The sequence below is a fragment of the Musa acuminata genome, chromosome BXJ3-4 (genome assembly GCF_036884655.1).
Source record: "Musa acuminata AAA Group cultivar baxijiao chromosome BXJ3-4, Cavendish_Baxijiao_AAA, whole genome shotgun sequence".
Classification (NCBI taxonomy): domain Eukaryota; kingdom Viridiplantae; phylum Streptophyta; class Magnoliopsida; order Zingiberales; family Musaceae; genus Musa; species Musa acuminata.
This window is the reverse complement of record NC_088352.1, coordinates 7,778,877-7,801,073: the sequence shown is the minus strand read 5'-3', so window position 1 is coordinate 7,801,073 and position 22,197 is coordinate 7,778,877. Positions and strand designations below refer to the sequence as shown.

The window sequence follows — 22,197 nt, the reverse complement described above, 5'->3', positions numbered from 1 at the left end:
CAAATAATTCAGGGGAAGTTTCTTTGGAAGATCCATTTAATTGTCCAGGACAAGTTGTTGGCGCACACTTGAATCATTCGTTGCACTCCGACGACCACGTCACTGCTTACGTTGACCAGAGTATGTGAAGCGGCGTTACATATACCGCGGTGCGGCAAGAAAAGCTCAGATATCGGCGAGCAAAGGCGATGAAGGAAACTGTGGTTTTGTACCCAGTGCCCGGGATCGGCCACTTGGTGCCCATGGTGGAACTGGCCAAGCTCTTCGTCCTCCACGACTTCTCCGTCGTTGTCGTCCTCATGCACACGCCCGTAAAACATCCCTCCGTGGATCCCTTCGTCGCCCGCGTCTCCTCCGCCTACCCCTCCATCTCCTTCCACCAGCTCCCGCCGACCGCCTCCCTCCCCGACACCCCCGTTACCCGCTTCTTGGACCTCGTCCTCCCCAACAACCCCCAGCTCCTGCACTTCCTCGCGGCCCGTTCCCGCACCTCCGACATCCGCGTCGTCGTCCTCGACTTCTTCTGCACCGATGCCCTGGCCGTCACCGCCAAGCTACGCCTCCCTTCCTACTTCTTCTTCGCCTCCTGCGCCGCCATTCTCGCCGCCTTCCTCTATATTCCGACCCTCTACGCCACCGCCGACATCGACTTAAAGGCCCTCGGCGACTCACCGCTCCACTTCCCGGGGCTGCCCCCAGTCCCCGCCTCCGACATGCCCCGCGAAATGATCGACCGCGATGAAGACTACTTCAAGAGGATGATACGTGTCTTCGAGAGCCTGCCGAACGCCGACGGCATCCTGGTCAATTCGTTCGAGTCCCTGGAGGCGGAGGCCGTCCGGGTCCTTCGGGACGGGACCTGCATTCCCGGTCGTAGGATGCCGCCGGTTTTTTGTATCGGGCCGTTGATCGCCGACGGGAGCAGGGACGTCGGAGAAGATAAGGTGGAAAAGGCCGAGTGCGTGGCGTGGTTGGACGAGCAACCGCGCGGGAGCGTAGTGTTCCTCTGCTTCGGTAGTATGGGAATGTTCTCCGCGGAGCAGCTCAAGGAGATCGCCGCTGGCCTGGAGAGGAGCGGACAGCGGTTCCTTTGGGTGGTACGGGCTCCGCGGAGCGAGAGCCAGGAGCCGCAGGGATGGGGGCCGCAGTCAGAGCTGGACTTGGAAGCCCTGTTTCCGGAAGGCTTCTTGGAGCGGACAAAGCATAGGGGGTTCCTGGCGAAGTCGTGGGCGCCGCAGGTGGAGGTGCTCAACCACGAGGCGGTGGGGGGGTTCGTAACGCACTGCGGGTGGAACTCGGTGCTGGAGGCGATCACGGCCGGGGTGCCGATGATCGGGTGGCCACTGTACGCGGAGCAGGGGATGAACAAGGTGCTCCTGGTGGAGCAGATGCGGGTGGCGGTGGCGATGGAGGGCTGCGCCAAGGAGCTGGTGGCGGCGGAGGAGGTTGAGGCCCCGATCAGGTGGCTGATGGAGTCGGAGGGGGGGCGGGAGCTGAGGGAACGGGCGGTGGCGACGAAGCAGAGGGCGGCGGAGGCGAGACGGGTAGCGGGGACGTCTCATCAGGCGTGGCTGGACGTGGTGAAGACCTTTAGGAATGCATGCACGTCACCACTTAGAACCACAGGATTGACGAGTGAGGACCACGTCAAGATGCCGTGCGATTGATGACATCCGGCACCCGTCGGTTGAGGAGTAGTGGACTCCCCATGTGACAAGCAATTCAATGGTTTGTGTACCTGTGTTGGAAAACCTAAAAATAAATATTAAAATATTTTGAATAAGTAAAAAATTTAGTCAAACAATTAAATTATTAATTAATTTATTTCTTAATAAATAATGTGATCCTTAAAAGTAAATAATTTAAATTTTATTTTTATATGTGAATAATAAAAAAAATATAATTTTATCTTTACGTATAAAAGTAAAATAAAAATAAACTAAAAAATATATTATTGTTTACCTGAGCTAACTTTCAAAATTTTAAGAGCAGCTCATTTATTAGCTTATTATTTTTTATGTATATTAATTATTTTTTTCCTCGCTTCTTTTCCATATATTACAACCCACACCTTTCACCCGCCCCCCCCCCCCCCCCCCCCCCCCGACAAAAAAAAAACACTAATAATAAAACGGAGTCTCCTCAAACATGGAGAAATGGATGTCAGCTCATGCTTTTATCACCAACTCCCACGTGCGTGATCACGGGCTTTGTCGGCTATGGTCACCCGGACTAAAATTGTACCACTTTGACGCCCATCTTCCACTCGCCATGGCGTCATCGTCCTCATCCCTCGGAGCCGTCTCCTCCTTCAATCTCCAAACCTCATCCAAAACTCCACAGGCTTTGGCATCCCCGTTGATCCCACTGAGCCCAAATCCCTTCCGTCCTAAAACTAAACTCCCCAAACTGGCTGCATCACCCTGCAGACGACAATTTTGTCTTCCAAGAAGAAGCATCAATGCTTCCCTCTTCCCCGCCAAGAAGCCCACGACCGATTCTAGGCCAAGTATTCTTCTTCTTCTCTTTCCTCTTCTCCTTTTTGTAGAATTTGTTCTGTGGCCTCTGTTTTGCCGGTGGTTGACGAGGCAAAGACTTCAGCTAAGTATTGCCATTATCTTAATTAGATGCGTTTGACATAATCGGTACCTAAGGTCATAAAAGGAAGCTTAAGAATAGATGCCTAAGTTGCTTAGCAACAAAAGGTATCCGCATCAATTTGGACACCGAAAATGAATTACCTCATAGAAGGCACACTTTACGCAGCTACCTGACAGTCAAACAAGTATTTGTCTCACTAACTTGGTTGATCCCCGATCAAATCTTATAACTAACAATCCAAGACCAGGTGTGCATGCAGAGAGTACTCTCCGTGAAAAATCATTAGTAAACGGATCAATATTATAATATGTCTATACCTTCAGCCTTCAGATATGTGCCTCAATAGAAGTAAGCTATAATTATATAATTCAACTTCTTATAATGTAATTTCTTGGAGACACTTGACTAGCGGAAGATAAGGAATAAAAGATTGAGAATCATTTTGCAAAAAAATTGGAAGAAGGGAATATTAACAATGAGATTAATACAGGACAGACACACACAGATATGCATATGTTAGATGACTTCGGTCCCACATTGTTGACGTTTGGATCAGTGTAAATAATTTTGAAGCACAATCAGACATTTGCACTTCATAGTCAATAGTAAATTTCTTGAATTTATAAAAGACAACTAAAAAAGCATCTGCCACATATGCACACACCTAACAAGTTGTACATGATATCAATCATAGGTAAGTTCTTCACAAACTACTGAACAAAGCCAAGATTTCAAAGTTATCCAAGTCCAGAACTTGGATTTCAAGCATATCACAAAATGATGAAATAAATTAGGCCATAAAAATGAAGACCTAAATAACGTTAAAAATGAATATCATTCCGGCCGCTTCTGGCTGATGCTTTCTTTGATCACCAAAAACTAAAGACTCAGATCTAATATGAATTTTCAAAACAAAAGAATGCACTAAAACTCTCCACAAATCTCAGAGGCGCTTCAGACACCAAAAAGTCAATAGAAACTTATGCATATTCTCTTGTTCATGAAAGTTCAAAGCTGTCAAGTTATACATAACCTATATTTTCTTCTATGAAGAAAGACGGAAAAGACTAGAACTTATTCAAGCATAAATCAAGGTAAGCATATTAGATGTATTACCTGATAAGGTAAAATTTGGACCCTGGCTACGTCACAATCAATGTCGCGCCACTCCACTAATAGGTCAGCAAAAGGTGCGCTCCCATATATCGTCGTCCCGCGCTATCACGGACAAACTTTGAAACAGGATGTTTGATGTAATGCTTATATCTGTCCGTGTCTGTTGGCATGTTCATGTCTTGTACAGCGTGTAGAGGGGCAACCGAAGGCTTATAAGTCTCATTTTAGTTGGGTTGGTGGCCTCTTTAGGCTTGTAAATAAAGGTTGTGTCATGTGGACACGTGCGAGAGCTTTTCGGTTTGTAATGGACCATTTTACCCTTTGTTGTGCCACTGTTCAGAGCTTGTAAAGTCTGTTTGTAATTTGCATTGTCTATGAAGTGTTTTTCGGACATGTTTGCTTGTGGATCCCGATTGAGGCGTTCTCTTTAACCCGTTCTCTCTTTTGTTGGTCCTAAGGGACAATGGGAGGCTTCGGGGAGGCTGACCTTTGCGGACGGATGCGCGAGGGTGCCGCACGACTTAGGCAAAACCAGCTAAGTCTGTGTCAGTGCGGGCGACTGCACAGAGATACAGTCTCGCCATTTCACGTGTCCCGGGACGACAACCGTGTGAAGGTACTATTTCGCTGTTTCGAGCATTCCAAGATAACGACTGCACATAGGTATCATCTCGTCCCTCGAGGATCGACCGTCACGCCGAACAATACACCTCTCTGTTGGTGATGAAGGCGGTGCTCTCTTGATTCTGAGTCACAATCCGAATTTGGTTGTAGCCCAAGAACGCGTCTATGAACGTGAGGAGTTCATGGCCCGCGGTGGCGCCGACTAGTTGGTCTATCCTAGGAAGTGGATAGTAGTCTTTGAGGCATGCTCGGTTGAGATTGGTGTAATCAACACACATCCTCCAACTTCCATTCGACGGCCACCGAGGGTATTTTACCTCGATAATGAATCCTGCCTCTTTAAGGCGATCAACCTCATCGCTAATTGCCTTCTGTCGGTCGGGAGCAAACTTCCTTGGTCTTTACCTCACCGGTCGAGCCTTGAGTGTTAGGAAAGGGTTGGCCGTTAGTTTGGGGGTGCGCGGCCGAGCTGAACCTCAATTGGATCCCGTATGACTGGCAATAGGCCTTGAACTTAGCATTGTTGAACTGAGCTCCATTATCGGTGATGATAGCCCTTGCGATCCCGAACCGATGATGATGTTCTTCCATGTGAAGCTTTGGATTTGCATCTCGGTAATTGAGGCCAAGGGTTCGGCTTTAACCCACTTCGTGAAGTAGTCCACCTCGACTATAAGAAAGCATCGTTGTCCTGATGCTAGAGGGAAGGGTCCAAGGAGATTTAGTCCCCATTGGGCGAAGGGCCAGGCTACGTCCATTGGGGTGAGAGGGATTGCTCGTCGATGTTATAGTCGGGCATGCCTTTGGCATTGTTGGCACTACTACACGTATGACATGGCTGTTGGGAAAATCATGGGGGCGACATCACATGCGCAGCGAAAGAATAAGAAAACAAATTCCCCGATTCCCAAAGAGATGTTTATCGTCGTACGAAGATTGGTACGTAAAATCCGCGAAACTTAAAACTGCGTATAAAGTAGGTTTTGTTACCTAGGGAGATCGTATATCCCTGTTTCCTTGCAGATCCTTAGGAGAGGGTGAAGGAGGTCAAGCATCCTCCTCTCTAGCGGTGATCCACACAGCAGGGTTACGACGACACTCCTCAAGACTCCAGGCCTGCTCTGAGGTGGAGAGGAAGAGGAGAATAGGAAAGGCAAGCAAAAGCTCTAGCCTATGAGGCTCTGAATCCCTCCTATTTATAGAGGTCCCCTGTCAAACCCTAATGGGTCCTCCCCTAGTGGGTATTGGATCTGCATCCAATAAGACAAGGGCTCCGTCGGATATCTCATATCCGAACCTCTACTCATCGCAATGCCTACCATATGTGTGTGACCCTCTAGGCCCAATATCGAGCTGACCGTGAGTCATACCTGTCAGAACTCCTTCTAACTCAATGAATTATTATCTCTGTAATAATTCACTTGACTCATCGACTACGAAAGTAATAGGCCACTACGTCGTACTCCCCAAACGATACAGGGGAATCCAATCCATTGGATCTATTTGTCCTCAGTTACCATGTACCTATAATCTCTCATCCATCTAATATCCCAGAGACCGTATATCGAGCATGGTGTTGTTAGACCCATACAGTTTCTACTCGAGTCTCGCTCTAATCGGATTCTCCCAGAGAACTTTTTCTCTCTCAACTCGAATGACCCTGGCCAGGGATTTGTCTGAGCAAGAACACATAGGATATTCCTCTCATGATGCCAAGAGTGGATGATCCTTTATCGACACTCAATAGCCCTCGTAAGGTCGACTACCACTCCCAATGACCAACTGTACTAGATATGGGATAGCCAAACCTATAAGTTTTGTATCAAAGAGTGGAGCACTCATACAGGACATCCTTGGTGTCTCAAGTCTAAGGACCAGATACACCACTAGGACTACGGAATCGCTGTCTGACAATAAGGCATCATCAACCATACAGCATTCCGTAAGCGGATCAATCAGTGAACTCATTCTCCAATGAGCACCTGTATTGTATCCCTAGTGTCCCTACACGAGCATTTATGAGACCAGCTACATCCATCATATGGACGGGTATACAGCACACTAGTATGTCCGGTTATCACGATGTCCCTCTCGAGTAACCTATGATCGGGATTATTTAGGATATGTGTTTAAAGGTGAATCGATCTCATTATCGTGATCTCATCACGATCCGATTCCCATTGCACACATCCAAGGACATCACAATATATATATGCATTTATGCAATAGTTATAAAGTGATATACACCAAAATATAATAAGCAAAAAGATTCTGTATCAAGTCACACGTGCAATCACTCACGTGATTGGCTTGCTGGGCACCTATGACTAGCAATCTCCCACTTGACCTAAAGCCAATCACCTATGTGTCTGATCCCCATCAGACCCCTGTGACGCTCAAAGACAATCTGAGACAACGACTTTGTCAGTGGATCTGCAATGTTATCTTCGGATGGAACTCTTTCCACTGCTACATCTCCTCAGGTTACGATCTCTCTGATAAGTTGGAACCTCCTCAGAACACTTTTGATGAGACCCGGGTTCCCTTATTTGAGTAATCGCCCCGTTATTGTCGCAATATAAGGAGATCGGCTCCTCGCTACCCGGCACGACTCCCAAATCTGTGATGAAATTTTTCACCCAGACTCCCTCCTTTGCTGCATCTGATGTAGTAATATACTTTGCCTCTGTGGTCGAGTCAGCAGTAGTATCTTGCTTGGAACTCTTCTAACATACTGCTCCTCCATTCAAGGTGTACACATACCTTGAATTCGACTTGCTATCATCGACATCAGACTGAAAACTTGAGTCTGTGTAGCCTTCAACCTTAAGGCTATTACCTCAATAGTAAAAGATCCTTAGTCCTTCTTAAGTACTTAAGGATACACTTTACTTCTTTCTAGTGCTCCAAGCCTGGATCCGCTTGATACCTGCTCGTGATACTCAGAGCATGCGCTATATCAGGCCTAGTACATAGCATGACATACATGATAGACCATATTGCTGAAACATTAGGTATCATATCCATGTTCGCCCTTTCTTGGAATTTTCCATGCCAAAACTTTTGACAATGGTTTCTATGTACCTGGACTGGGACAAGCCAAGCATCCTCTTGGATCTATATCTATAGATTCTAATCCCCAAGATATAGGATGCTTCCCCTAAGTCCTTCATAGAGAAATGTCTAGATAACCAAGCATTTACTGTGGATAGCATTCCTACGTCATTCCCAATGATGAGGATGTCATCCACATATAACACCAAAAAGGTGATAGCACTCCCACTTACCTTTCTGTACACACAAGGCTCATCTTCGTTCTTAACGAAGTCATAAGATCTTATTGCCTCATCAAATCTTATGTTCCAACTTCGGGAAGCTTGCTTTAGTCCATAAATGGATCTAAGCAACCTACACACCTAATCTGGGCAGTTCTTGGACACGAATCCCTCAGGTTGCATCATATACACCTCCTCCTCGAGGTTCCCATTGAGGAATGCGGTTTTCACATCTATCTGTCAGATTTCATAATCATAGTGTGCTGCAATAGCCAATAGAATTCCGATGGATTTTAGCATTGCTACGGGTGATAAGGTTTCGTCGTAGTCAACACCTTGCCTTTGACGATACCCCTTAGCCACTAGCCTTATTTTATAGGTCTCTACCTTTCCATATACTCCGATCTTTTTCTTAAAGATCCATTTGCAACCGATGGGTACAATACCTTCGGGCGCATCAACTAGGTTCCAAACCTTATTGGAGTACATAGAATCCAATCTCAGAATTCATTGCTTCTTGCCACTTCCCGGTCTATACTCATAATAGCCTCCTCGTAGGTTTGAGGATCAATATCCTAAACATCCTCTCCTTTAATATGTCCCACATATCTCTCAGGAGGATGAGATACTCTATCAGACCTGCGTAAAGTTGAAACTTGTGTATTAGGTACCTAAACAGACTCGGGCTGTAGAGTGGTGCTTAAGCTTGGTTCTCCAACCTCGCTCAACTCTATCATTCTCCCACTGTCTCCGCCAAGAATGTGTTCCTTCTCAAGGAACACTACTCTCTTAGCTACAAAGACCTTTTGGTCATCGAGATGATAGAAATAATACATGATAGTGAAAATAGTGGCGACATGTTGTGCCACGACGACAGTCCCACCTGGGCACCGCGCTGCCCGATGAGGAAGGCAATAACGCTGACTAGACCCGCGCTGACGACACCCGCTGTCAAGCAGCGACTTCCGACCCCGCACACTTGACCATGGCAAGGTAGGACAATGACCGACCCCCGCCCATACCCTACGGCGATCCGGTCCTCCACGCAATGACGACGACTGTGTCAGACGCCATCAGAGGTACGATCCTGCTCTTGCGGGTAGCCACGTCAGGTAATGTTAAACTCATCTATAAATACCCCAAAGCTCTGAACAAAGAGATAGGGGGGACATACTGAACACCCGGAGGCTTCTCCTCCTCCTAAACCCCCTCCACGTCTTTCGCTTACTTGATCGTCGGAGGGGTCGGGTCGAGCACCCCGACCCGACCTTTGAGCAGGTGCAAAGCCTTCGGAGATCACCGCCTTCGGAGATCCAGCGGGCTCGAGGAGCGCCCCCACGGAGATCACCGCCTTCCAAACCCGAATCAAGCCGCGACGGCCCCGAGGCCACGGCTAAAAAGTTATTTACCGTAACATTTTGGCGCTAGAAGGAGGGGTCGGGTCGAGCACCCCGACCCGACCTTTGTGCAGGTGCGAAGCCTTCGGAGATCCAGCGGGCTCGAGGAGCGCCCCCACGGAGATCACCGCCTTCCGGACCCGAACCAAGTCGCGACGGCCCCGAGGCCACGGCTAAAAAGTTACTTACCGTAACAATACCCACAAGTTTCCTTGGGGTCTCCCACAAATTTGTATCACTCTATCCTTGATTCTAACTTATCGGGGTTGTGTCTTTTAATGTGGGCAGGGCAGCCCCAAATCTTAACAACCTTAAAATCAGGCTTCTCCCCTTTCCATATCTCATATGGTATAGACACTATCGACTTAGTTGAAACTCTGTTCAGAAGGTAAGCTGCGGTCTCTAGGGTATATCCCTAGAATAAGATGGGTAGGTCAGCGAAACTCATCATGGACCGTACCATATCTAATAACGTACGTTTTCTCCTTTCATAGACACCATTGAGCTAAGGTGTATAAGGAGGTGTCCATTGGGATAATATCCCATGGTCCTTGAGGAACTGAGTAAACTCTGTACTTAAGTACTCACCTCCTCGATCTGATCGAAGAGTTTTGCTACTCTTTCCAATCTGGTTCTCCACCTCATTCTTATGCTCTATGAATTTCTCAAAGACCTCGGATTTATACTTCATTAAGTACACATATCCATACCTTGAGAAATCATCAGTAAATGTAATGAAGTAGGAGTAACCACCAATGGCATGAGTTGACATGGGTCCACATACATCACTATGTATGAGTTCTAACAACTCAGTGGCTCTCTCTCCAGTTCCACTAAATGGAGAGTTGGTAAGTTTTCTACGAATGCAAGGCTCACAAGTTACATATGACACATAGTCGAATGGATTTAGATATCCATTATTTAACAACTTTTGAATCCTTCTTTCATGGATATGACCTAGCCTACAATGCCATAGATATGCACTGTTCATCTCATCTCGTTTCCTCTTAGACACTTACATTCATAATATGTGGAGTAGTGTCTTGCATAAACAAAACTTTATGCAATATTCCTCTCGTCAATCTCTCCTAGGCTTTGCTAAAATTTACAATAAATTGTTGATGTAATAAGCAATACTAGTATCCAATACCATTGCACTATCATAAAAATCTACCAATTGGAGATTGATCATGAATGTACCTGAAGCTTCTCCAAGCTTCTATTTTGCCCTTTCTGCAAGGTACTTTTTGTAGTTTCTCTTCTAGTGCCATCTTTACCACAGTGGAAGTATTGGCCTTTGTCCTTTGCTGAGTCTTTCTTAGCAACCTTTGCTTTACTTGGTTTGCTCTTGCCTTTTCCCTTCTTAAGGGACCTTTCTACTTTCCTTTTCCTTTTGGTCTCACCAGTGTAGAGAACTGGCTTCTTTTTCTTAATAGTACTCTCTGCCTCCCTCAACATATTGAGAAGCTCTAGGAGAGTCACCTCAAGCTTGTTCATATTAAAATTCATTATGAACTGTGAAAAGGAATCTGGTAGGGACTGAAGCACAATGTCCACACATAAGTTATCCTCTAAGACCATTCCTAGACCTGTGAGTTTCTCTATCCACTCAATCATCTTTAGGACATGGTTCTGAACTAGTGTCCCCTCAGTCATCCTAGCGCGGAAGAGGCTCTTGGATATCTCATATCGCTGAGTCATTCCCTGTTCCTCAAACAATTTACGGACATATATGAGAATGGATTTGACATCTATCTTTTCATGTTGTCTCTGTAACTCAGGAGTCATAGAGCCCAACATATAGCACTGAGCAAGAGTGGAGTCATCAATGTACTTCGTGTAGCGAGCGATCTCATCCTTGCTTGCCCCTTCTTCGGGCATAGGCATCACTATATCAAGGACATACACGATTTTTTCCGCTATGAGAATAATTCTCAAGTTACGGAGCCAATCCGTATAATTTGGACCAGTGAGGCGGTTGACATCAAGTATACCATGTAAGGGATTTGAAAGCGACATTTTCTTAAAATAAAGATGCAGCAGAAATGAATAACATGTAGATTTTGCAAGAAATAAACTATCAAGATATAGACTTCTATCTTAATATGCTCCCACTATTTTACTAACGAGTCACGCGATATTCTCAGCACGTGAAACGGAAGTCTCCGGCAGACTTCTAGTAGGGATCATGATCCAATCAGCGTCTTAGTGTAACCTCGAGGGACTCGACCAATCACACTAAGCCTAAAAGGTAGGCAACTCTTGCCGATCACAACTCCTTATGATTCCCGTCCTGTTCGGCCTCCGAATCACCATGGCCTCGAGGGACTCGACCAACCATGATGCTCGGTTAAGTCAACACCTTCGTTACAAGATGAGTTTGATTTGATGATATACCATCGAGGGACTCGACAAAGCATACCATGCCCTCAGGTCACCGGTGACATCTCTATATCGTAAGCAAGATAGCGAATCGCGATATAGGTGAGTCTCGAGGGACTCGACCAACTCAACCTACACCGGGAATCGGTTCCTACTCATAACGATGGAAGGCCACGTGGGTCAATCTAATTGCCTCACGTTTACCGATTTAATATTATCGAGAGATGTTTTTATGATTTGGTCTCCTAATATGACATGTCACACATATACATATTTAATATATATCTACATCGCATGCAAATATATATACATATCTAGTATGTGTATAAGCAATCACACAAGATGATCATGGACCACAACCTAATATGATTAGGCCCGAGCCAGTAGGCCTAATCACTCACATCAAGATCTATGTGTGCAATGGTGCATCTTCATGCCATGTGATCGTCCATCTCGTCCTCGTCGGTTCCGTCGACATCTTGATGCATCTTCATGCATCGCGTTCGTCCTTCTCGTGGGTCCCGCTATCGCATCTATCGCCATCCTACACGGGCGGTTACACAGAGATATAGTCTCGTCGTTTCATGCGTCCCGAAACGGCAACCACGTAAAGCTACTATTTGGCCATTTCGAGTGTTCCAGGATGGCGACCACACGTAGGTACTATCTTGCCCCTCGAGGATTGGCCAAAACGTCGAATCTGCATGCGGTCTACCCTCGTGTGGCAATATAAAAACCCTCGATCGGTGTCTGGGGCTAAAGTCGAAAGCAGATCACTAACTTATTTGTTGAGGGGCTAAAGTCGGGAACCACCTAATGCGGACCTTTTGTGCAGGAGAGTGGCCACGCTCGAGTCGTGATCATTTTGATCAAGAAGGCGTCTTTCCCCAAGTGACTCCTACAACTCGATCGACATCCAAGAACTTCCGATTAGGAGAGTGGACACCCTGAGCCGCTATTGTTCCTACCAGGAGACAGTGACCATCATCCCGACATCAACACCATGCCCTGTGGTCGATCAACTTCGACGACCCGTCAAGCTGATCTTTGACTCCCAACATTGACCCGTGGAGACATTGGTATCATCTGGTATTTGTAGTTTTAGAGTACATAACCGCCCCTCTTTGTCTTTGTCTTCATCTTCTTCTTTGTGTTATACATACAGATTACTCCCCGAGAAACAGACCGATACATCTTAGCCGACGTGTCCTTCCATAAGTCGCCTTAATCATGTATTAATGGATATATACAAATATTTCATCTATATATATATTATGATTATTCCATTGATTTTAATGAGCTCGATCAAATCGATCATGGATAGTTTCTAGAAGATCCATTTAACTGTCCATTTCGAGTTGTGCACTCACACTTCAATCATTCGTTGCCCTCCTTCGACGACCACGTCACTGCTTACGTTCACCAGAGTATGTGAAGCGGCGTTACATATACCGCGGTGCGGCAAGATAAGCTCAGATGTCGGCGAGCAAAGGCGATGAAGCAAACGGTGGTTTTGTACGCAGTGCCGGCGATGGGCCACTTGGTGCCCATGGTGGAGCTGGCCAAGCTATTCGTCCTCCACGACTTCTCCGTCGCTGTCGTCCTCATGCACACGCCCGTAAAACATCCCTCCGTGGACCCCTTCGTCGCCCGCGTCTCCTCCGCCTACCCCTCCATCTCCTTCCACCAGCTCCCGCCGGCCGCCTCACTCCCCGATACCCCGGTCCCTCGCTTCTTGGACCTCGTTCTCCCCAACAACCCCCAGCTCCTGTACTTCCTTGAAGCCCGTTCCCGCACCTCCGACGTCCGCGCCGTCGTCCTCGACTTCTTCTGCACCGGCGCCCTGGCCGTCACCGTCAACCTCCGCCTCCCTTCCTACTTCTTCTTCGCCTCCTGCGCCGCCGTTCTCGCCGCCTTCCTCTATCTTCCGACCCTCTACGCCACCGCCGACATCGACTTAAAGGCCCTCGGGGACTCACCGCTCCACTTCCCAGGGCTGCCCCCCGTCCCCGCCTCCGACATGCCTCGCAACATGATCGACCGCGATGAAGACTACTTCAAGAGGATGATACGTGTCTTAGAGAGCCTGCCGAACGCCGACGGCATCCTGGTCAATTCGTTCGAGTCCCTGGAGGCGGAGGCCGTCCGGGTCCTTCGGGACGGGGCCTGCATTCCCGGTCGTCGGATGCCACCGGTTTACTGTATCGGGCCGTTGATCGCCGACGGGAGCAGGGACGTCGGAGGAGAAAAGATGGAGAAGGCTGAGTGCGCGTCGTGGTTGGACGAGCAACCGCGCGGGAGCGTAGTGTTCCTCTGCTTCGGTAGCATGGGGATGTTCTCCGCGGAGCAGCTCAAGGAGATCGCGGCTGGCCTGGAGAGGAGCGGACAGCGGTTCCTTTGGGTGGTGCGGGCTCCGCGGAGCGAGAGCCAGGGGCCGCAGGGATGGGGGCTGCAGTCAGAGCCGGACTTGGAGGCCCTGTTTCCGGAAGGCTTCTTGGAGCGGACAAAGCAGAGAGGATTCCTGGCGAAGTCGTGGGCACCGCAGGTGGAGGTGCTCAACCACGAGGCGGTGGGGGGGTTCGTAACGCACTGCGGGTGGAACTCGGTGCTGGAGGCGATCACTGCCGGGGTGCCGATGATCGGGTGGCCACTGTACGCGGAGCAGGGGATCAACAAGGTGCTCCTGGTGGAGCAGATGCGGGTGGCGGTGGCGATGGAGGGCTGCGCCAAGGAGCTGGTGGCGGCGGAGGAGGTTGAGGCCCGGATCAGGTGGCTGATGGAGTCGGAGGGGGGGCGGGAGCTGAGGGAACGGGCGGTGGCGACGAAGCAGAGGGCGGCGGAGGCGAGAAGGGAAGCCGGGTCGTCTCATCAGGCGTGGCTGGACGTGGTGAAGACCTTGAGGAATGCAAGCACGTCACAACTTCGAACCACAGGATTGACGAGTGAGGACCACCTCAAGAAGCCGTGCGATTGATGAGATCCGCACCCGTCGGTTGAGCAGAAATGGACTCCCCCCATGTGATGAAGCAATTCAATGGTTTGTGGACCTTTGTTGGAAACCCTAAAGATAAATATTAAAATATTTTGAATAAGTTAAAATTTTAGTCAAACAATTAAATTATTTATTTATTTCTTTCTTAATAAATAATGTGATCCTTAAAAGTAAATAATTTAAATTTTATTTTTATATGTGAATAATAAAAAAATATAATTTTATCTTTACGTATAAAACTAAAATAAAAATAAACTAAAAAATATATTATTGTTTACCTGAGCTAACTTTCAAAATTTTAAGAGCAGCTCATTTATTAGCTTATTATTTTTTATATGTATATTAATTATTTTTTTCCTCGCTTCTTTTCCATATATTCAACCCACACCTTTCACCCACCCCCACCACACCGCCGCCCCACCCACCCCCCAACAAAAACACTAATAATAAAACGGAGTCTCCTCAAACATGGAGAAATGCATGTCAGCTCATGCTTTTATCACCAACTCCCACGTGCGTGATCACGGGCTTCATCGGCTATGGTCACCCGTGCTAAAATTGTACCACTTTGACGCCCTTCTTCCAGGATCTAAAGCGCGAGCTGCCGCCACCACCACCACCGCCACCTCCTCCGTTCCACTCGCCATGGCGTCATCGTCCTCATCCCTCGGAGCCGTCTCCTCCTTCAACCTCCAAACCTCATCCAAAACTCCGCAGGCTTTGGCATCCTCGTTGATCCCACTGAGCCCAAATCCCTTCCGTCCTAAAACTAAACTCCCCAAACTGGCTGCATCACCCTGCAGACGACAATTTTGTTTTCCAAGAAGAAGCATCGATGCTTCCCTCTTCCCCGCCAAGAAGCCCACGACCGATTCTAGGCCAAGTATTCGTCTTCTTCTTTTTCCTCTTCTCCTTTTTGTAGAATTTGTTTCGTGGCCTCTGTTTTGCCGGTGGCTGACGAGGCAAAGACTTCAGCTAAGGTGCAGGAGCTGAGCGTGTACGAGATCAACGAGCGGGACCGCGGCAGCCCCGTCTACCTCCGCCTGAGCCAGAAGGAGGTCAATTGCCTCGGCGATCTCGTCCCCTTTAGCAACAAGGCAAGCTCAAGCCTTTCGATCTCGTCGATTCAGTATATGCTCTCAATGTATATGAGTAAATGCCTCAACGACTGATGTGTGAAATAGTTGTACTCCGGGAACCTGGAGAAGCGGTTGGGAATCACGGCGGGGATCTGCGTGCTGATCCAGCACGTGCCGGAGCGGGGTGGCGACCGCTACGAGGCCATCTACAGCTTCTACTTCGGCGACTACGGCCACATCTCGGTGCAGGGGATGTACCTGACCTACGAGGAGTCCTACCTGGCCGTGACCGGCGGCTCCGGCGTGTTCGAAGGCGCCTACGGCCAGGTCAAGCTGCAGCAAATCGTCTTCCCCTTCAAGCTCTTCCACACCTTCTACCTCAAGGGGATCCCCGACCTGCCCAAGGAGCTGCTCGGCACGCCAGTGCCGCCCTCACCCGTCGTCGAGCCCACGCCAGCCGCCAAGGCTGCCGAGCCCCACGCCGCCGTCAAGAACTACACCAAGTGATCGGGATCGGGTCAATGCCTGTCGGCGGGTAGCAAATAATGGAGTCGAATCCTTTTACTTCGGGGTGACGTGAGTGCGTTGGAACGCGCGTCGTAAGTCGTAACCCGGCCTTTGATTGGGTATTGGAATTACCTGCTTCGGTTGTGGCTGGGTCGTAGTGGAGATCTCCGTGTGAGCTGTTCCAACTCTATGACGTGTTTTTGTTTTCTGTTTTATTTTGTTTTGTTTACTTGATGAACATGCAATCATTTCAAAGAAAATGAGTTTGTTATTATGATTAAATATTAAATTATCTAATATGATTTTAAAATTGTTATTTTATCGACAAAGAATTTAGTAATTTGAAAAAGAATAGTAATTCTTAATTCCTACCGAAGCAATTAATTATGTTTGGTTTGGTTTCTTCGGTTCAGTTTCGATCTTCACAGTAAATGTGTTCAATTAAGTTCGAGAACTTTTCCAAACCGAACGTAAACCGGGAATGACTGACGCTAATTGATCGGTTTGACTTGGTTCAATCCCTTCGGTCCAGCTTGAATCTTCTCAGTCGAATGTGTTCAATGAGGTTCGAGATTTGTTCAAACCAGACCGAACCGGACCAAACCGAGAATCCAGTGGGGATAACGCACGTGAATAAGAAATAATAAATAAATATAATTAATTCAGTCTCTCGCGTTCCTATTTGGCCAGCCGTGTCGAGAAAGGAACTGAGAGAGGGGAGGAGAGGAATCCAAGAATCCGTCGCCGACGGTAACGTGCCCTCGAATTTAAGAACATATCCTACTTTTTTTCTCTCCCTTGCTCGATCTCTCCTTTTTTTTTTTCTTTCTGGTTTATTCCTTCCCCTTTTCGATCGATCTCTTCTTCCCGCTTGTTGTTTTGTTCTTTCTGATCGATCTTTGTTCGTTGGGGGTTTGGTGGGAACAGTGCGAGGTCCTTCGGCCATGGCTTCCAAGCGGATCCTCAAGGAGCTAAAGGATCTTCAGAAGGATCCCCCCACGTCGTGCAGCGCAGGTATCTCGGATTCCGACGCCTAGGTTGCTCCATCTTTTTCCTGCGATTTTTTCCTCTGTTAGGAGGTCGATTCTGATTATGCATCTCGATCAGGATGCTGTGCTCTGTCGTTAGGCCTTCTTGTTGCTGCTAGTCCTCTTGGTTGCTAGTTTTTTGTTCGAAAAGCTATATCCTTACTGGTTTTTTGGTGTTGAGATTTCAGCATCATGTAAATCGTGGCTCGAATTCATCAAATCCTACTTTCCTTCTGCTTCTGTATTATGTTTATACCAGGCTGAAAGTGTACCCATATATATTTTATTTTGTATGGCTATAGACAGCGATCACAATTCAGGACAACAATTTTCGAAAAGGCTGCTTTAAAAAAGACCCAGCTGAAAAGTTCATGCATCTCAAGCAAAATAGAGTAAGGCAGAAAAGAATTCAAACGAGACAGAAATGCAAGTCAGGACAGCCCATAATAGCCCGACATAGGCTTCCTAATCTTTCCTTCAGTATACTGGGTTTATGCTTATATTCACATCAATAATATTGGACTAAAAGGTTTCTAGAATGTGATTTGGATTTGCAATACCATACTAATCCTTATAAGCTCGATCAACTTTATTATTGTAGAAAAGACACAGAACGATGTACTTTGCAATTTTCTTCAGGGATGTCTTTGTCAATTCATATCTGTCGATTGGTACAATTTAGTAAATTATTCAATGAGTTAGAGTCATAATAATCATTTTCTTCATTTGAATTTAATTTGCTGGTATATGTTTTCTTTTCCTATCATCTTTGTTCTTCAATGCTTAAATGCTGGTGATTTCTAGATTTTAAGTTGATAAAAGAATGTTACACATGCCACATCATACGGCATGCTAGCGTGCCTTGAAGATATGGTTGCTTAGTGAACTTATTTAAGTTTTGAAATCATGCCACAGTTGTAGCCTTACAATGATGATCCCTTATCTGATAGCAAGATTTTGCTTGTATTGGCATTGTACAGGTCCAGTGGCTGAAGATATGTTCCATTGGCAAGCAACGATAATGGGCCCACCTGACAGTCCATATGCAGGGGGAGTCTTTCTAGTTACTATACACTTCCCTCCAGATTATCCATTCAAACCACCAAAGGTATTGGTAATATGGAATTTCTAGGACTAGAGTTGTTTTTTCTCCTTTGTCAAGTCTGCCATAGAATTTTTTTTTTTCTTTTGGCATGTGTTCTATAGTTTCACTGTGTAAAGCATTTCTTTATTTACCCAACAACCTCATGAACATGATTGTAATTATGAATTCTGATTACCTATTCAATTTGTATATTGACATTCATTATTGCTTGCTATTACATGACTAATGTGACGTTATCTGTACATTCAACCATATCCTTCTATTCAACATATTTCTTATGTATATACCATGTGGTGCTTGCTAGGAAGGTAATCAAGCTCACCTCAAAACAAGCTAAATCATGCTCAAATTAAGCTGGAAATTCTGTTGTGGAGCTGAAGCTTTGGTTTAACCATAATTTTAGAGTTGAGATAGATTCGAACATTAAGCTCAACCAATGACTTCAAGCCATACACAGCAGTTCTATTTTTTTCAGATGAAATACAATATAATTAAATGCTTTAAGCATATATCCTAAATCCTATTCTAAAAGCTGTGTATCAGTTATTAAAGGTTTCAGATATATGGGGTATGTTATACTCTGTCTTATGTGAATGCTGCTTTTGATTCACAAGAAAAAAAACATTCTTAGTAATTATAGTTGTGCATGCAAGTCGTTTCTAGCTTGCTAACAGTTCAAGATGCTTTTTGTGTTGGGTACCGGATTTGTCAGACCAGTGTGTTACGACCATCCATATACTGCTGCTTTATACCAGTGGGGAAAATAAAAAATAAAAAATAAAGAAGACATGAAGAAAAGAAGAAACGAGGGGACTTACTGGCTACGAGGGTATTTTCCTTTGTCCTCTTCTTAAAGACCAGCTATCAGACCGGAGATGGAAAAGGACATCCGACTTCCTCTCCTTTTCCTCCTCCTCCTATTTCCAGTGATTTTGCTTAGAAAAAAAAATTGAAAAGTTCAACGAAGGGAAGCCTACTTTCTGTAGTAAGGTTTCAAAACCATGTTATTGTAGCTTTTTACACATTTAAGTTTCCTGCATTGTCAATGTTAGCCTTAGCAAACAATTACTGAAGTTCTTTGTGTTCATATGAAAATGAGTGAACTCCAGATCTTGCAACTTTTGACTTGATATAGATTTTAATTTGCTTTACCACATAACTTTCTGTGACTTAAATGATGCTGAAGACATTTAAGGTCTGGAGAACAAGGTTTAGCGGAAGATTAGAGAAATATACCTCATGTAGACCTGCTCATTTATTTTTCCAAAGACGATAGATTTATTTTTAGATGGCCTAACAGGAGCCAGTTTTGTTTGGTTGCAAATAATAGTATGAAGATCTTTTCTCAAGGAAAATATAACCTTAATTCTTGGGACAAGTGTTTCGCTGTAAATGAATACAATTTTCCACCTTTCATTTGTTTTGGAACAGAGGACACACACAACTACCAGTCTACCTGGTGAGGTGCCTAATAGTGTAATAATAAAATGAAATGGTTCTTGTTTGGACCGTTTTTCCAACTTACATGTTTGTGTTCTGCAGGTTGCTTTCAGGACCAAGGTTTTCCATCCAAACATCAATAGCAATGGAAGCATTTGCCTTGATATCTTGAAGGAGCAATGGAGTCCAGCTTTAACTATTTCCAAGGTTACTTTTTTCCCTTCTGTCATAGTGTTTATCATTTACAAAGTTGTATACTCAGCATGTGCCTTTCATCAGAGTAATGACTGTAAATAGTCAGACCAAGAAGTGCTCATATTAAAGGAGCATTTTAAATAAGCCTCTATGCCATAATACAACTTCACTTTAGTCATTGTAAGGTCTATCGGTCGAGTCACGGGCACACCTAACTCAAACCAGGAGATATCCACTGTAGCCCATCTCCAAAACATGGTTGCCATTTGGCTTCATGTTAGGCAACTCCATTTGGTTTCTTGAATGCCAAATGTAATCAGAACCCTTATTGTAGAAATTATTGAGTCATGTCTGAAATGAACAACTCGTCCATGAATTCACCATCTTTTGTTTGCATAAACTGAAAGTAGGTACAACATCAAATCTCTTTTTCCCCTTTGAGTTCTTTTTCCAATCTTCTTTGATCTGAGCAAGTTAAGGATAGGTTTGTTGTTTTATTCAACAGGTATTGCTATCAATCTGCTCGCTGTTAACGGATCCAAACCCAGACGATCCATTGGTTCCAGAAATTGCCCACATGTACAAGACAGACAGAGCCAAGTATGAGGCCACTGCAAGGAGCTGGACTCAGAAGTATGCAATGGGTTAGCACCAAAGACCATGAAAGGTTCCCATGGACTCGGCACTTGCTAATCATGTGTGGAGGCATGCTGTGTTCTGTTTGTAAAATTGGAAGTAACCTACCCCTGTGTCCCTTAACCCGCTTAAAGACTAGAAAGTTTCAAGCTTCATCAAGCTTTTCAAGTTTGGTTGTAATTGATTGTTTGCATGGATATTTTAATGTTTGAACCATAAAATTCTCTTGCGTTGCTTGGATTATGGATAATTACTTCTCAAATATGATGTCGGTCTCATTGGCCATCATACCATGTCAAGAGCATGCCAATTAAAGTTGTCAAGTTAAACAACATTCATAACCCACAATTTACCACCAACTATTTTTTTTCCAAACCTATCATTGCTCTTCTTACATATAACTATGATTGGAGTGACAAATTAGAAAAAGGTTTAGATGATATGGTGATCAGTGAAGGATAATCTGATGATACTAAAAGGGTTGGATGATGTAAATACAGCATCTTTTATGATCTCTAATGATAAAATTTAACTTTTTCCTCATTTGTTTGTTATAAGATTCATCAGAATTAAGCATATATTGCTCGTTAGTAGTTTTATTCCATCGAATCAGAGCATGATTTATCTTACTGTATCCTTTAGATTTCTAACCTCAAGTACAGCTTTATAAAGGAGCAATAAGATCAACAATTAAAGTTCTCAGAATCATTTCATTAGCATTAGCAATATCACATCCTTAGTATATATATATATATATATATATATATATATATCATGCAGTGTCCCAACTTAAAAAAGTTTTTATAGAACACTCTTTACGACATGAAAAGATTCTTTTACTTTTTGCCTTTGTTGAACCCATCGTCTCTATTTTCATGCATCGCCTCCGCAATAGTATTGTGTCAAATCCAAGGACATTAAGAACATGGGTATTGGTGCCCATACCAATCCTAATCGTCTTTATTGGAGGCCAAGAACATGAATGTGGAAAATGATCGATGGGACAATCCACATGTAAAGGCATAGACGATCAAGAGAGAATGATCGACATGACGAAAGACGATGATCGATAGAGTTATGGTGGTCATTTAAGAAAAATATTATCTAAGAATTTTTTAAGTTAACACTCCATAATAAATTTTTCATGTTTAGAAACTTGTTCTGAGAATTTATTTTATAACATATATATATATATATATATATATGGGTGTAATAATTTATTTCTTTTTGAAGGAAAGCACGCCCCCCTCTCTTTAGACAGGTAAACAAACTACGTGACCAGACTGCCCCCAACAATTCTTTTTTTTACATCAACTTCCTCACAGTGGTAAGTCCACCCACGTTGAGGTGCGAAGCGGGCAACCCGTTTTGTCTCCGTCGCTCTTGGGAAGGTTTGGTCCGAGGCCTGTGGAATCCTCCGGTGGTATCCCTCCGATGGCGAAATTGTTTTGGTTGGAAGCCGTTCTTCCACTGGGAATCATCGCCGGGATGCTCTGCGTGATGGGCAACGCGCAATACTACATCCACAGAGCCGCTCATGGGAGGGTGAGATCCGAAAATTCTCCCTTGGTTTATTCCTTCTAATTCTTGAATCTGGGCTGATGATTTTTGCAATGATGACGTAAAGATCATTTTTTGTGCTTTTTCCTGAACAAAATGCAGCCGAAGCATATCGGCAATGATGTTTGGGATGTGGCGATGGAGCGGAGGGACAAGAAGATCGTGGAGCAATACTCTGCGAATTAGGTCTGTTTCTCTTAATTATTTGTTCGTTTCTTTTCCTTCTTTTTCTTTTTCGATTGGTATTCTTTTGATGCTTC

The 22,197-nt window shown here is 45.2% G+C and overlaps 4 protein-coding genes across 4 annotated transcripts; all 4 read left to right on the top strand.

The window, feature by feature from the left end:
* Positions 1-10: 10 nt before the first annotated feature.
* Positions 11-1,820, top strand: LOC135635537 (UDP-glycosyltransferase 88B1-like). The gene has a single exon (XM_065146661.1). The coding sequence runs from the start codon at positions 189-191 to the stop codon at positions 1,665-1,667; it is 1,479 nt and encodes a 492-aa protein (XP_065002733.1). The 5' UTR covers positions 11-188; the 3' UTR covers positions 1,668-1,820.
* An 11,046-nt stretch (positions 1,821-12,866) lies between these two features.
* Positions 12,867-14,499, top strand: LOC135635652 (UDP-glycosyltransferase 88B1-like). Its single transcript, XM_065146881.1, has one exon. It carries the CDS (start codon positions 12,891-12,893, stop codon positions 14,367-14,369), a length of 1,479 nt encoding a protein of 492 aa, XP_065002953.1. The 5' UTR covers positions 12,867-12,890; the 3' UTR covers positions 14,370-14,499.
* A 341-nt stretch (positions 14,500-14,840) lies between these two features.
* Positions 14,841-16,262, top strand: LOC135635653 (allene oxide cyclase, chloroplastic-like). Its single transcript, XM_065146882.1, has 3 exons — positions 14,841-15,270; positions 15,363-15,484; positions 15,572-16,262. Exons 1-3 carry the CDS (start codon positions 14,856-14,858, stop codon positions 15,971-15,973), a joined length of 939 nt encoding a protein of 312 aa, XP_065002954.1. The 5' UTR covers positions 14,841-14,855; the 3' UTR covers positions 15,974-16,262.
* A 381-nt stretch (positions 16,263-16,643) lies between these two features.
* LOC135635654 (ubiquitin-conjugating enzyme E2 28-like) lies at positions 16,644-20,620 on the top strand. Its single transcript, XM_065146883.1, has 5 exons — positions 16,644-16,723; positions 16,901-16,987; positions 17,982-18,109; positions 19,649-19,753; positions 20,247-20,620. The coding sequence occupies exons 2-5, from the start codon at positions 16,918-16,920 to the stop codon at positions 20,388-20,390; spliced, it is 447 nt and encodes a 148-aa protein (XP_065002955.1). The 5' UTR covers positions 16,644-16,723; positions 16,901-16,917; the 3' UTR covers positions 20,391-20,620.
* The last annotated feature ends 1,577 nt before the right edge of the window (positions 20,621-22,197 follow it).

What these genes read in the sequence shown, in the direction of transcription:
- LOC135635537 (XM_065146661.1), top strand. Translation starts at nt 189, where the DNA reads ATGAAGGAAACTGTGGTTTTGTACCCAGTGCCCGGGATCGGCCACTTG.
- LOC135635652 (XM_065146881.1), top strand. Translation starts at nt 12,891, where the DNA reads ATGAAGCAAACGGTGGTTTTGTACGCAGTGCCGGCGATGGGCCACTTG.
- LOC135635653 (XM_065146882.1), top strand. Translation starts at nt 14,856, where the DNA reads ATGGAGAAATGCATGTCAGCTCATGCTTTTATCACCAACTCCCACGTG. An exon ending in CACGACCGATTCTAGGCCAA is followed by an intron (nt 15,271 to 15,362) that starts GTATTCGTCTTC and finishes CAAAGACTTCAG; the next exon opens with CTAAGGTGCAGGAGCTGAGC. An exon ending in TCGTCCCCTTTAGCAACAAG is followed by an intron (nt 15,485 to 15,571) that starts GCAAGCTCAAGC and finishes TGTGTGAAATAG; the next exon opens with TTGTACTCCGGGAACCTGGA.
- LOC135635654 (XM_065146883.1), top strand. Translation starts at nt 16,918, where the DNA reads ATGGCTTCCAAGCGGATCCTCAAGGAGCTAAAGGATCTTCAGAAGGAT. An exon ending in CCCCACGTCGTGCAGCGCAG is followed by an intron (nt 16,988 to 17,981) that starts GTATCTCGGATT and finishes GGCATTGTACAG; the next exon opens with GTCCAGTGGCTGAAGATATG. An exon ending in CAGCTTTAACTATTTCCAAG is followed by an intron (nt 19,754 to 20,246) that starts GTTACTTTTTTC and finishes TTTATTCAACAG; the next exon opens with GTATTGCTATCAATCTGCTC.